The following is a 15,587-nucleotide window of genomic DNA, read 5'->3' on the forward strand; positions in this document are numbered from 1 at the left end:
TAGCACTCCACATTGGATACTCCCAGTTGAATTTTATTTGATGTTAGCATTTTGCTAAGCTAAAGGTGCTGTAATAAGCATCAAAATACATCTCAAAGAAATATTGGGTAAAATAATCCATTTTAAATTACACATTTTATCACTACCTTTCAGTGTTGAATGAAATTAAAGTCAGATTTGTCTAGCTTTGTTATTAGATGTTTTCACCAAGGATATTGAAATTGTGGGATTGGCTTTTCTGTGAAGGATACAATGTTTCCTTAGATTGTTTGCCTCCGAAAGCATCATAATAAGCAGGTTGCCTTTTTTGGAACAGTCTGGCGAGCACTTGTGATCCCTAAATGCCACCTCTGTAAGCACTTGAGTAGGTTTTGGAACAGAGCAACTGAAAGTGCGAATGCAGTCACATCAAGTGCTAAGTGCTAAATTTATCAACACCAACAGATAGTATGCAGCCACCAACTCATGTAAGCAAACACAGATGCTTAGTATGTGTGATTCTGATTGCATTCCACTGTTTGCTGTGTTTGTGTGGTACATCCTCAGTCTAAATGCAGCATGACGCCAAGCTGATACACACTATTCTCTATCACACACACATGCACATATACAATGACACGGCTGTTTGTTTTGGTGCAAAGGTTGTGTCGCCCTTTACGCCACGATCTGCAAACTCATCTCCAACACGTTGCCAGACAAACCCTGCTAATCCACCTGTGTAATCCACCATGTGTGTTTGTACGTGTGTGTGAGCGTTTAGTCTCGGGATAGGGGATTGATTTAGAAGGGTAAACTCCCTGATCTGAGTCCCCAGTTAATTAAATGCCAATTGGATTGGCCTGCAGACCTGAATGCTTCCTGTGCGGTGTCCACTCTTACACACACGCACACACACAAATACATGACCTTTCCTGTTGTTATGCTCACTACCACAGTGCTTTTCCATTGTGGTCTTGAGAACCAAAATATCAGTTGGCAGCATCACCACATTTTTGCGCATACGTGTGTATTCTGCTTAAATGATGCAGTGTGGATTGATATCTGTTCTTTAATAATTCAGCTTTACTACACCTTTTATTATAATGATAAAATGTCTCTGGCTGAACATGCCGTGTGACTTACCATGTGATCACTGGCCTGAGATATATTACATTAACATTTATTCATTTGGAAGACACTCCCTGGAGCATCCTGATGCCTTGTTCAAGGGCACAATGGTGGATTATTCACCCGTTTTTTAGAGTTTGAACCTACAACCTTTCAGTTAGCAAATCTGATCTTCCCTAACACAGTGATATGAACATTTAGAATCTGATTTTATTAATTACATAAATGTATACATATGCTAATGCATGTTCAAACGTACTCGAAAAGATTAAAACAAAAAATGTTGTAGTTGTTACACAATAGCTGAGAAGTTACATAAGAGATGAGCAGCAGCTGTGTTGTGACTATGGAAGCAGGCTATTTTACCCAGATGTTACTGTCCTCAAAATATCCTAAAACTGCAAAACAGGAGGTTTAAAAACAGACTTCTGTACTTCTTTTGAGTAGAGCTGTTTGTTTGAATGTTTGGAATTGTCTCTGATTTCAGGTTTTCAGAATTTGTAAAGTTGGTTCCAAATTAATTTTCTTAAAGGTAGGGTAGAAATTTTGACTATTTCAGAGAGGCTAGCGATAGCAAGCTAGCTTTGAAAGCATGAGGTCCCACCCTCCCTTCAGAGCGCTCTCCAACACCACGCCTCCTCCAAAACACATGAATGCACACAGTCTGCAAAGCATCACGAGAGATGGTGTTAAATTACCTCATGTCTCAAAGAACATAACTTTACTATAATAATGAACGTAAACAACTTGCAGAGCTCTGACTTGTACCATCTGACTGCTGCAGATTCATTTCGGCGTTGAAAGTGTTGCTATTGAAACGCAGAAATCCGAGTCTGAGGACATGAACAGCTCCGGTTAGAAGTCACGAGTTGCCATCTTGTAATAGCGGTTATGACATCATGTGAACACAGATTACGCTTGTTGTTTTGGTTCAGGAGGAACTGTAATACGGCAGCTGCTGTTTGTTTGCGGCACTCTGTGACTGTGTGTCTACAACTCTGCATAGCCTTACAGAACGCGGTGATGGCGTGTGATGTCTGTGCGAGCAGTGTGTGTGACAGGCAGATAAGACATTGTTTCATTGCATTCAGAGTAATTAACATTCGGAATGGATATGTTTTTACAGTGCAAAAGTCTAATTTACAGTATTATGGTTGATTTTATGAAGCAGTCACACAAATCAAAATTGCTTTCCAGCGCTAGATCATGTAACTCTACTAATCAACTAGAGATGCTTAATTTGTATTACATACAACAACTCAAGCTGCAAGAAAAGCCGCTATCTGACGCCATGACGGCTTCTGATACTCCTACAATGTAAACAAACTGCTTCTTCTTCGGCTTTTGCCTTGATACTGTGGGTTATCATCAACATGCCCGTGGACACTGCCTCCCAGCGGGCTGCATGTGGAATTGCACATTGACGCGGACAACAACGCAGAAGTATAAATGAAAACCAACGCATAACTTGCGCCGTAGAGGATATATATAAAGGAAGTATAAATCAGCCTTTAGTAATATGCGCCTATAGGCACAACACGCGTACACTCTGCTTATTACACACAGGTACACGCAATAGCACACAAACATTTTCAAATATTAAAAATAAAAGGATTCCTCTCTGGAGAAGCGTTCAGTCTTTCCGCTTACAAATTCCGCCATGTAAATAGCGAATCCGCCATGGCGCGAGCGCAACTGGCTTTTAAACAGAATGGGAGATGAGACTCAGATTGGTTTATTGCACGTTACACCCAAAACACACCCATGACTCATTAAGAGAATAGGGACAACCGTTTTAGACCATGCGCCGGGTGTGCCGACCATTTTTCGCGTCGTTAAACTAGCAAAAGTGGATTCGGACAATTTCTTAGTGCGCCGAGCGCTTTAGACCATGTGCTCAGATCATTAAAATAGGGCCCATAATGTTCCCCACTTAGGTGGCGCCACATGCTATTGTAATGATGTAACCTACAGAAAGAGTCACCAAATAAATCAGTAAATGAGTCTTTTTGGTGAGCAGAAACAAAGTTACCAGAGTGAATCAAAATCCTCACTGCTAGCTATTAAAGCTCTTCTGGGTTGTGTAACGGTTTGGTAATCGAGAGAATGTCTTGTAGTCTTCACACTGAACCTTTGGAGTTGACTCTCAATCCCAAGTGTCTCAGGAAGAACAAAATCAATTCTTTGTGTGAGTGAAGAACTCATGTAGCTCAATGGCTAATCCACAGAAGTAGTTGTTTTCATATACCACCTTTCTCAGGCTCAAGGTTACTTTACAGTAAGCATGTGATATTGATCCACTGAACCGTCCTAACTGACATATAACTTTTTCCCAATCCTATTTTCTGAGAAAATGTCAATGGTGTCTGAACAAACTTTTCCTGGAGCTAGTTTTACAAAATATATTCTTAAGAATAAAATTATTCTTAAATTCTTAACAATGCATTCTAACTTAAGAATGCATTTAATAATATATGTGACCCTGGACCACAAAACCAGTCATAAGTCGCACAGGTATACTTCTTAATTTTTACCCCAGGAATTGCACTTAGGAACATTCCTATGAAGAGAGTTTATAGAGTTTATCCTAAGAAATGTCTTAACGTAAGAAGGTTTTTGTGAATCAGGCAACTGGACTTTTTCTACAGGTTTGTACATGATGATATATTTTAGTGTGATTTTTGTGTATTGTGTGTGTGCCAGTTAAAGTGACATACAGTCCTCTGTCTTCTATGTCTGACGAATAATAACAAAAGTTTTTTGGTCTGGATCCTGTTAGTCATGAAATTTAAAGCCTCTTTTAGACAGTTTTGTAGCTGTTTTTTTCTTTCTTTCAAGGGTTTTTTTTTATTTATTTTTTTACAAAGAATCAGAATCAGAATCAGAATCAGAATGAGCTTTATTGCCAGGTATGTTTACACATACTAGGAATTTGTTGAAGTGACAGAAGCTCCACAGTGCACAGAATGACAGTGACAAGACACAGATAATAAAAATAAAAAATAAAAATAACAATATACAAATATACAGACAATGTGCAAAATAGCATAGACCCAATATACAAATAACAAATAAATTATATGAGCAACATACTATGTACACGTATTTTAGGTTTAAATTAGAAATGTTAATAAGTGTGTTAAAAATAAGTGAATAAAAGGAATGTACAATTCTGTGTGTGTGTGTGTAAACGTGTGTGAGTTTCTCGTTTATTGTGAAGTGTTCATGAGATGGATTGCCTGAGGGAAGAAACTGTTCCTGTGCCTGGTCGTTCTGGTGCTCAGGGCTCTGTAGCGTCGACCGGATAGCAACAGTTCAAAGAGGGAGTGTGCTGAATGAGAGGGGTCCAGACTTTGCCAGCCCTTTTACGTACTCTGGATAAGTACAGATCTTGGAGAGTGGGGAGGGTTGTACCAGTGATTCGCTCAGCAGACCGCACTACCCTTTGTAGTCTCCTGAGGTCAGATCTGGTAGCTGAGCTGTACCAGACGGTAATCGAAGTGCATAGGATGGATTCAATGATGGCAGAATAAAACCGTTTCAGCAGTTCCTGTGGCAGATTGAACTTCCTCAGTTGGCGGAGGAAGTACAACCTCTGTTGGGCTTTTTTCCCAATGGAGGCAATGTGAATGTCCCACTTCAGGTCCTGAGAGATGGTGGTGCCCAGGAACCTGAATGACTCCACTGTTTTTACAGTGCTGTCCATGATGGTGAGTGGGGGGAGAGCAGGGGGGGGTGTTCTCCTGAAGTCCACGATCATCTCCATTGTTTTGAGCGTGTCAAGCTCCAAGTTGTTATGACTACACCAGACAGCCAGCTTGTTAGCCTCCTGTCTGTAAGCAGAATCGTCTCCGTCCCAGATGAGGCCGATGACTGTGGTGTCGTCCGCAAACTTCAGGAGCTTGACAGAGGGGTCTTTAGATGTGCAGTCGTTGAGGAGCCTTGAGGAGCTCCAATGCTGATGGTACGGGTGCTGGATGAAAATTTACCTAGCCTCACAAGCTGCTGCCGGTCTGTCAGGAAGCTGGTGATCCACTGACAGACAGAGGTGGGCATGGAGAGCTGAGTTAGTTTGGGCAGGAGGAGGTTTGGGATGATAGTGTTGAAAGCCGAGCTGAAGTCCAGAAACAGGATTCTTGCATAAGTCCCTGGTTTATCCAGATGTTGCAGGATGAAGTGCAGACCCATGTTTACTGCATCATCCACAGACCTGTTTGCTCTGTAAGCAAACTGCAGGGGGTCAAGTAAGGGTCCGGTGATGTCCTTCAGATAAACCAGAACCAGTTTTTCGAATGACTTCATGAAGACAGACGTTAGCGCCACAGGTCTGTAGTCATCAAGTCCTGTTGTCTTGGAGTTCTTTGGAACGGGGATGATGGTGGAGCGTTTGAAGCAGGAGGAACCTTGCACAACTCCAGAGATCTATTGAAGATCTGTGAAAGTCAATAAAGACACTTTATTGTTCCATTTCTTCTTTAATTCATGGAAACAGTGGTGAAATGAATTATGCAGAGAACAGAGCAGAGCCGTATGTTCATTTCTAATGAATCTCTGTCTCTGAGCATTAAAGGTCATGTTCTTTTACCACAGTAACCTATTTACATCACCTGCTTCCTTCTCACAAATACAAGGTGGCAAGGCAACAAAAAATCTGCTTCATTTATCTGCTCCAAAAAAGACAGGTATACTTTTAATGTTCTTGTGTTTTAGCTATAATATGATGTAACACATTTTAAAATAATTTGGTTTACTTTTGCTCCATCAATTACAATAGTGCCAAAATAAGTCTCAATACCATATAATAATTAATTTATTTATTTGCAACTCTAGATCGGTCTATATAGGTTTTATATAGTCTGTGAGACCGAACTGATCTTTTTTTAGCAATCATCATAAATCATGAACCAAGAGTAATTATGTTTTTTCTTTGTTGCTTGCATTTTGATTTTATCATGCATACAGTCCTCAGCCAAAACAGACTCTGAAAAATTCTGAAAAGTGTGAGAGCCACAGAGGAAAGCTGGCAGTGTTAAGTTAGGGAATCTCACCTCTGCTGTTTCCAAGGCCATTGAAAGGCAGTTGCACTGGTGTGTGTGTGTGTGTGTGTGTGTGTGTGTGTGTTAATAAAGTCTGCAGCATCTTGCCAAGGTGAGGAATAGATGAGTCAGCAGACAGGTACAGAGGACAGAGGTTTATCAATAAAAAATGCACATATACTCATGCACAAATGATATACTTTACTGTATCCTTTCCAAAGTACATAAGTGCACACCGAAACAGAGGTGTTTAATATATAATAGCTAACTAGTGTGTTATTATTCCATGTTCTAAAAGTTCTAAAAGGGTGTTCTAAAAGGGTGTTTTATGAAACAACGCTAAGAAAAAAGTATGATCTACACCCCCTTCTGGTTGCTGGTTGCTTTTCCAAATTTGGATGTAGAATTAACACTAAATTTTAATGCAAGTCATCTGCTAGGGATTTTATACCTGGTGCTAGTTGATTATTTATTAAACGGGTAATAAAAAAGCAATATGTTATCATTAATGGACTGCATTTTCTAAATTAAAAACAAAAATGTGTGTTTGAGCATAATTTGTATGAAGTTATGTTAAGAGAATAAGTATATGGGTGTGTTGTTTAGGGTGCTCAAATCCTGTGTTCTTGATTTCCTTAGAGTCCAGTATGGGGACGGCATTAATTTCATGGTGGTGAAGCCCAGTAATCTGGCAGCGTGGGAAATCAAGCAAGAAGTAGTGCCTGGCTCCTCCTCCCTGTCCATGTTCTGCCAGAGGAAGGGCAGCTCCACCAAGTAAGTACTGTTACGATGTCACTCCCTGCTTTTTCTACCAGATCAAGTTTATATGGAAAACAAATGCTAATTTATTATTTTATTACTGTGTTAACAGTATTACTGTGTTATTTTATGTTTAGTATTTCAGGCACATTATACTTTTGGAAGAATCTAAGAAACAAACAACAAAACTTTTGTTAAGAACACCAGATTACATTTCACCCAAAAGTTAAGAAGATATAAACAAGAAATTATATTTTATTAAACAATTGGCATAATAATTGACATAATTTTCATAACTAAGCACTTTTAACTTAATTTCACATTACCATATTGTGATGATTTCATTCTCATTGCTGTAAGGTGAACATTTTTTTCAGTCAAACATCATTTAATTTTAAGAAATAAATGATGTATGACGTGATAGCATGCTATTCGATAAATGAAAATAGTAATAATAATTGTATAATTATATTACAGTAAAAACTGCAATACAGTCATGAGAATCATCGTCGTGGGAAAACATGCTTAATATTTATGAAAATGTAACCTCAATAATAAGTGCATCGCTAGAAATTTCACACCATTTAGTGGTCTTATTGCTTTTTCGTTCTGTTAACTTTTTTTCCTGTTTGAGCATGAGGTTGGAGTGTTGGAGACTGTTGTAGAAGAAATGATTAGCTCCAAGGCTTCTTAATCTGGGCTCCTATTTCAGTTTCTGCCACTCACTGGCTCTTTTTCTTCCTTTGAGGAGAGAAAACTCTTCAGTGTAACAAATTCCACCTGAGTGCTTTTTAATCACTGCACACACTCTTTGATTGATTAGGCCTTGTGAGTGCATTCGCCGTGTCTCCGACATCATCTCCTCTGCTTTCTTGACCATTCAGCGATTCCTCGGCAGCCTTCTCAGCTCCTCTGTCCTCCTCATGTGCAAATTAGCTCCTCGCAGTCCCCCTCGTCTTCCCAATAGCAGTCACCCTGAGGACGGCGCTGCCGCTGTTAGCACCGCTCTAGGTTAGCTCCCCAGGCAGCACGAGGAGATGGGTTAGGAGAGAGGATCCCCGGAACGGGAATTCTAATAGACGTTTCCGCGATTTATGGGAGTCTGTCCTGATATCCAAAGCATGTAGAAATCTCCCAACGGCATGCGGAGTGAGAAATTTACGACCCGAGCGTCACCCTAAAGCTGTCATCTTCGCTGGTAATTGCTCGGCTCTCGTACTCATGTGGTTTTTATACGGTGGGGAAAATTGGTTCCTGCACTTAAATGCTTCTCTGATTCAGTTGTTGCTGTGAGTCACACGCTGACAGGAGAGATGGAGGGAGAGAAGATGAATAATAAGTGAAAAAAGAGTTGGTTTTATTAGTTTATTCTGATCACACATTCTGCTGTGGCACAAACACAGCACCCAGTGAGAGAAGAGGGGAAAAGTTGCATTTTTGCCATTGAATTATCAGAGGGCCGACACGCCTTCCTTTTTCACTGTGCAATGGCACATTCCATGAACTGTACACTCACTGAAGGTGTTACTTTTTCCCCATGTGCGGTTGTTGTGAGAACTAAATCATATATAATGCTGTTTTTTATGTTATATAAAAAGTAGCTAGTTTTAAACATGTCAAATGTCTGTATCCCCCTCAAGAAGGGGATTTGAATCTGTCGCATCTCAGAGGTCTCGACTGTATCCTACATCATGTAATGCCATCATTTTCACAAAATCTGTTGAATTGATATTTAGTTCACTGGATTAAAATACTATTTTTAATAAATCACTAATTTAAATTTGCACCCTTTGTGTGCAGCCTTTGTATTGTTTTGTTTTGTATGTTATATATAAGTTGAAAGAAGCTTAAGATCACTCTGGTATGGAAGCTTGTTTCTGCCACGGAATAAAACAATTTAAAAGATAATTGTGACTTTTGACTCACAATTTGACTTTTGACTTGTGAGTTTATATCTCGCAATTATGAGAGAGAATTCAGAATTGCGAGTTATGACGTCAGATTTGCAAAATATAAACTCGCAATTGCAAGAAAAATGTCGGACTTTAGAACTTGCAGTTATGACTTTATATCACACAATTCGGAGAAAAAAAAGTCACAATTGCAAGAAAAAAAGAATTGTGCGATAAAAAGTCGCAATTACCATTTTATATTTTTATTCTGTGGCGAATAAAAGCTTCCATGCTCTAGTAACATTTATATGACGGAAAAAGTCGTAAAAACAGTAATATTGTGAATCTAGAAATGTATAATATTTATTATATTTTACAATGTGATGTATTCCTCTGATGGCAAAGCTGAATTTTCAGCGTCATTTCTCCAGTCTTCAGTGTCACATGATCCTTCAGAAATCAATCTGATATGCGGGATATTTTTGTGGAAACCTACCATTCAAAATTGAAGTAAGAAAGATATATAAAAAATATTCTTATAAATATTTTTGTCCAGCAAGGATGCATTAAATTGATCAACATTTATAATGTCACAAACGATTTCTGATTTAAATAAATGCTTTCTAGTCTATAACTTTCTAGTCGTATTACAGTTTTTACTATACTATATAGCAGCAAAAAAATAATAGGAACCATTATTAATAATAATTAATAATTAAGCACCAATAATAATTGATAATCAGCATACCAAATCAGCATATTAGAAACATTTCTAAAGGATCATGGAACATTGAAGGCTGCTAAAAAGTCAGCTTTGCCATCACAGGAATACATTTGTACACTTTGTGGAAATGGTCCACTGTATTTAAAACCCTCATCTGTCCCTCTTCTTTTCAGAATGGCGTTTTTAACACAATAGCGATATGGCATCACAGATCTACTATAGTGAGATTAAGCTATTAAGTCCTCTCTGTCACCCATCATGACACACTCTTCTCAGCTTGTATTGTTGACTGCATTTCTTCAGAATGCTTTAATACCTTTGGATGTTTGAGGCAGGTGACCTTCAGGTCAGGCGTTATCAGTCTAACTGTTAAAACCTGTAGAAATCTAAACAGGGAGAGAGAGAGAGGGAGTTGAGGGATGACAGTCTACAGAAAGGAGGAGAGAAGACTAACGCTCACTGTATTGATTTACTGCCACACACAAGCAGGCTGAATGTATTTCCCCCGGTTGCACAGCCACAACTAATGAAAATATGGGGAAATAAAATTAGAGAAGTCTATGGGTCATTGAGAGCAGAGATAGAGAGTGAGTAGAGCACAGAAGTCTCGCACACGCGGGGTTTTGGTATAAATATGATAATGTGAGTAAATGTGATAATGAAAACACAAATACTTTCTCACTCACTTAAAGGAGTAGTTCACTCACGCTCATGTCTTTCCAAAGTGATTTTCTGTTTTCCATTGCACACAAAAGGAGTTTAGCAGAATCGCCGAGGTATTCTTTTCAAAGAAAGTAAATGCCGGACACTATTGAGCTCCATATACAACAAAAAAAGGCACCAACGTATTATTGCATAGCTTCAGAAGACTTGGAATTAGAGCTGTCAAAAGATTAAATGCATTAAACTGACGCGCCCTACCTGTAATGTAGCACACAAGACACATGGGCGAGCCAGGCACCCAATTGTCCACAACAATATTCGATAACCTCATGACTAATCCAGTTGTTTGTGATGTACTGGATAAGGATTAAGGATAAGGGTTTAAATTATTTTTTACTCTAAATTTTTACTCCTTAAAATATTTTGCGTATTATTCGTATACACATAAATACACACTTTTATAATCAGATGTATACAGGTTTATTTAAGTGGTGAATTAAAATAAATTTCTTGATGTCTTTTTTTTTTCATTTTAAGACATATTGAGGTCCCTTTTGAAGTTTGCTGAGGACCCTTAAAGCCACAATATGTAATTTTTCGCCACTAGAGGTCACTTATTCAAAACAAAGACAGCTTGATGATGCCTGAATTTCGCGTAACTTTTATTATGCCGCAGACGACCACTTCCGCCTTTTCCGGTCATGCATACGCAGTGCTGTTTTATCATATTAGATACATTATTTGAGTGTGTTGAAAGTTGTGTTATAATGCTACTGCCGGCTACTATGAGACACTTGTTGCACACTGCAGTAAGCTAGATTGATATTAGGAATGGTAAAACATGATACTAAATCGAGAAAACATGATTTAAACAATAAGACTAACTTTGTTGAGCTATATAACAATGATTCGTTTTCCGTCGATGAATGTATCCAAACAGTTGCTCACCTGTCTAATAAAACACATAATATATTAAAGTGTCTTGGGTGTTTCCATGGTTTCTATAAAATAAAACTGTAGTAACGCGGGTATGATGTCATTGAATGCGACGCACAGACACGGTCCGTGTCCTGGTTAAAATAGCTTATTTCTCTGGATTTTAACATTCTTGGAAACATTTGGGATAATGTAAGTACTCAAAATATATAAGTCAACAAATATATAACATTGTTCTAGTGTTTTTTGGACATATTGTACCTTTTTTGTGCTCTTGATACTTAAAGATTTTTCTTTCTTTCTTTCTTGCTTGCTTGCTTGCTTAATAATACAAATATCTGTGGTAAACTGTAGGGCAGTGAGGTGGTCAGTCTAGGCTACATACCACATGACTAATGCATCATGTTTATAAAAAACTGTGTGTTTATAAAAAAGTGTATTTATATGCTGAAGGCTACAGTCTAAGAGGGAGTGAGAGGAACAAGGTTAATAGGACTGGGGCAACAGGACACACGAGTGGCTAGTGATTCCTGCCTCCATCTGTGTGTGTGTGTGAGAGAGTTTCAGAGAGAGAGAGAGAGAGAGAGAGAGAGAGAGAGAGAGAGAGAGAGAGAGATAATGGGTTGTGTACCAGAGTGCTCCAGTGAAGCATACTGCTGTAGAATGGGTAACCCCTGACCCCGCAAAAGTTTACAGCTACATCTCAATGCACGCTAACTGAATGCTTTCAGACACAAGTCTAAAGCCACTCGTATTGCAAGGGGAATTAGTTACACTCTTTTGGAGTTGCTTGGTTTGAATGTTTGCTGAACATCATGTGTGTAATTTCTGCGGAAAAACATAAAAAAATGACATGCTTCACCTTCAACTTTTCAATCCTGTAACAAGTATAAACAGGGCTGGGCAATATAGCTAAAAACGTATATCTTGTATCTTTTCTATATATTATACTTTTTAAATCCTATTTACCTTTTACTAAGGAAAACAACAGACAAAAATGATACTCTTCAACTTTCAATTTTCAGCCTTGTAACAGGTATAAATAGGGTTTGGCCATATAACAAAAACATTATATCGTATCTATACCTTTTTTTAGTCTTATTTTATTTTTACTAATATCTTTTGTTTAAATGGATCTTCATATATTTATAAAACTTTTTAAAATGGCATGTGACAAATGTATGAAGTGAATACAACCAAATGTTAAAGGTTACACAGTAATCGATTACTGAAACAGCAACTCATGCTTGTGAATTGAGAGGAAAAGGAAAGGAGAGATTACAATTAATCTACTGACACATTCCTTAGGAAACATATGGCCAGATAAAAAGTTCATTAAAATCACTGATTTAATTTTATATCACCAAAAAAATCATTATGAATGCTTTGTGAATGTTGGCCAGCCCTACAGTATAAAGCATATTTTTTCTTTCTATGCTGAGATGCATTGACATTTTTGCATTAAATATTTAGCACAATATCACAATGAATATGACACAGTTCATTGTAGATAGCATTGGACATTTGTCCCCAGAGCACTTTTAAGAGGTGAATGTGCATGTGTGTTTGTTTACATATGTGTACACAGGCTTTACTATCTAGAATCTTACTGTGGAAGTTTGAAAATGATTACTCACTGTACTAAAAAGAAGTGGTTTTTTTTTTTCATTCAGGCCATTTTATTATATTTGTTGACTACCACTCTGTGAATGATTCTAAATCAAGGGCAAATCTGCTGTGGGTTTATAAAGTCTATACATAGTGTTGGATACTGTGGTCATAAATTGCTCTTTGAAACACTTTACAGCTCTCCAGGGTTAAATCACCAATTGTCCTGGTAGATTTGTGTTTGTGTGTGCATGTAGGAGAGAGATGAAACATCAGTAAAGGCCCTGGGAGACCTAACACTGACTTACAACTTACAACTAGCCCCCTGTCTGTGTGTGTGTGTGTGTGTGTGTGTGTGTGTGTGTGTGTGTGTGTGTGTGTGTGTGTGTGTGTTTGTGTATGAGCTGTGTACCATTTAATATTTTACTACAAAATAGCTCCTCAGAGAACAGTGCACAGTGAGGCTTACAGCCACAAAGAAAGAATAAATAATCTTACACACGGTTGTATATGCATTCAAGGGCCCAGAGCTCATTCAGACACACACACACACACACACACACACACACACATACTGTATAATAGTGTGCTTAAAGAATAAGGTTGCATCCCAGTTTTCATACTATATGTTGTTTAATTTACAACACAGTTTGTACTATGAAGTATGCAAAATTAGGAGTAGCGTGTTCCATTTTCTTAGCCCATTGAATATAGTAAGTTATATCAAAGGTAACTGCAAGGAGGTCTGTAATACATTCATATTTATCTCAAAGGCAGTTTCTGGATGTACGCACTACCATTGAAATGTTTGAGGTCAGTACTTTAAAAAAAATTTTTTAATTATTTTTATTTTGCAAAGAAATACAGATCAAAAGAGATAGAAGAGTCAAAATATTTATATTTTAAATAAATGTTATTTTGAACTTTCTTTTCATCAAAGAATCCTGAAAAAAGTATCGCAGTTTTAGAATGACTTCTGAAACATAATTTGACACCAAATACTGAATGCTACTTAAAATTCAGCTTTTCAGCTAAAATCCATTCTGTTTGTTATTTTCCCCATAAATCTGAAACAGCCGTTCAGGAATGTGCTGTGTGATGTCACATTGGAACAGGCCCCGCCCACGACTTGCTCGGAATCTGCCCTATTAGCTTAGCCCCTCCCCTGAGTTAGCTGTACACAGTCCACCATGTTTATCTCCTCGCTAGATCATTTAACAGCAGCATTCAAGTAAAAAATCTATTCTTATTAAAGCTTCTAAAGTTAATTCAGTCAAGTGCAGTGAGTCATTTTCTGTTTTTCTTTTGTGTTTCAATTCATATTAACGGCATTAGGTACTGTATATTACGGTGCTTTCACTTTAATACAGATCTAATATACACATGCACTTTCTTTTCCTGCTGTTTACGTTCACAGACATAACTGACTGTGTTTATGTGAACTTTGTGTGTTTTTGACATAACCTTGTGTGTATTTGACAGTTTAAGCGCAATAAGACGTGAAAGAGAACTTATAACTTGTGCGACACGCCGTCTGACATCCAGCTTTCTGTGCGCCTGCTTCGGAATTGTGCGCTCAGAAAACCATATCACATCAGAAGTTTCAACTTAAAAATGCATGCAAATGAATAACTTTCATGATGACGAGGAACTGCAATGTCACGCGGGTCTGACCGCGATACGATAATCAAAAGCCAAACAGATGTTTTGTTCATTTTTGGCAGATAATCCGAGGCATGAGCTGTAAAGCTATTCTATGCTGTAAAGCTAAGCTATGCTACTGCTATGCTGATGACACACAGCTCTACCTTTCATTTCAACCAGATGATCCCACAGTAGCTGCACAGACATCTCAGCATGGATGAAAGAACATCACCTGTTGCTCAACCTGGCAAAGACTGAGCTTCTCGTCTTCCCTGCCAATCCGACTCTACAACACGACTTTACCATCCAGCTAGGTTCATCCTTGATTACCCCTTCAGGGTCGGTCAGAAATCTTGCAGTAACCTTTGATGACCAGCTGTCCTTCAAAGACCACATTTCAAAGACAGCTTGGTCATGAAGCGCTGCACAACATCAATCAGATCAGACCATTCCTAACAGAGCATACAACACAGATCCTCGTCCAGGCCCTGGTCATTTCTAGGCTTGAATTCTGCAATGTGCTTCTGGCTGGACTTCCATTGTAGCATGTCTTGTCTTCAACGAACCCAAAAGGGCCCATGTCACACCTCTCTTCATCTCTCTGCACTGGCTACCACTTGCTGCTCGCATTAAGTTCAAGGCATTGACGCTTGCTTAAAGATCCACCAGAAGCTCAGCACCCGCATACTTCGACCAGCTCCTACGAGTCTACACCCCCACCAGAAGCCTTCGCTCAGCTAAGAAAATGTTGAAAATGTTCTTCGCCCTTTCCAGAACATTTTCATTCACCGTTCCTTGCTGGTGGAACAATCTTCCCACCTCCATCGGGAAGGCAGAACCACTGACAACATTCAAAAGACAGCTGAAAACTGATCTCTTCCATGAGCAGTTAATCTCATCTAAAAAAAAAAAAAAAAAAAAAAACACTATTTTCCTCTATTCCCTCCCTATTGTAGCTTATGCTACTCTAAGTAATGTCCAAAACTTAGTGTTTCAGGCACTTTTGTGTTTCTTCACCTCTTCATGACAGGTCGCTTCCTGTATTCCTCAGCTGTAAGTCGTTTCGGATAAAAGCGTCTGCTAAATGCAGAGATGTAAATGTAAAGGTTCCGCCCTCTTCTGGATATGGGGGGTCGGTAAGTAGCTCATTTGCATTTAAAGATACATCCACGAAAGCAGCATGCTTTTGCTTCAACTCAAAAATTGTACAACATTTAC

The 15,587-nt window shown here is 38.5% G+C and overlaps 1 protein-coding gene across 1 annotated transcript in view; it reads left to right on the top strand.

The window, feature by feature from the left end:
- The window catches only part of LOC307125938 (transmembrane protein 132C), a 263,410-nt gene that overhangs the window by 121,199 nt on the left and 126,624 nt on the right, over positions 1–15,587 (top strand). The window contains exon 3 of the mRNA XM_079816194.1: positions 6,783–6,917. Within this exon, the coding sequence (XP_079672320.1) occupies positions 6,783–6,917 (135 nt within the window). The remainder of the gene's footprint in view (positions 1–6,782; positions 6,918–15,587) is intronic.

The sequence above is a fragment of the Gobio gobio genome, assembly GCF_949357685.1.
Source record: "Gobio gobio genome assembly, chromosome: 4".
Taxonomy (NCBI): Eukaryota; Metazoa; Chordata; class Actinopteri; order Cypriniformes; family Gobionidae; genus Gobio; species Gobio gobio.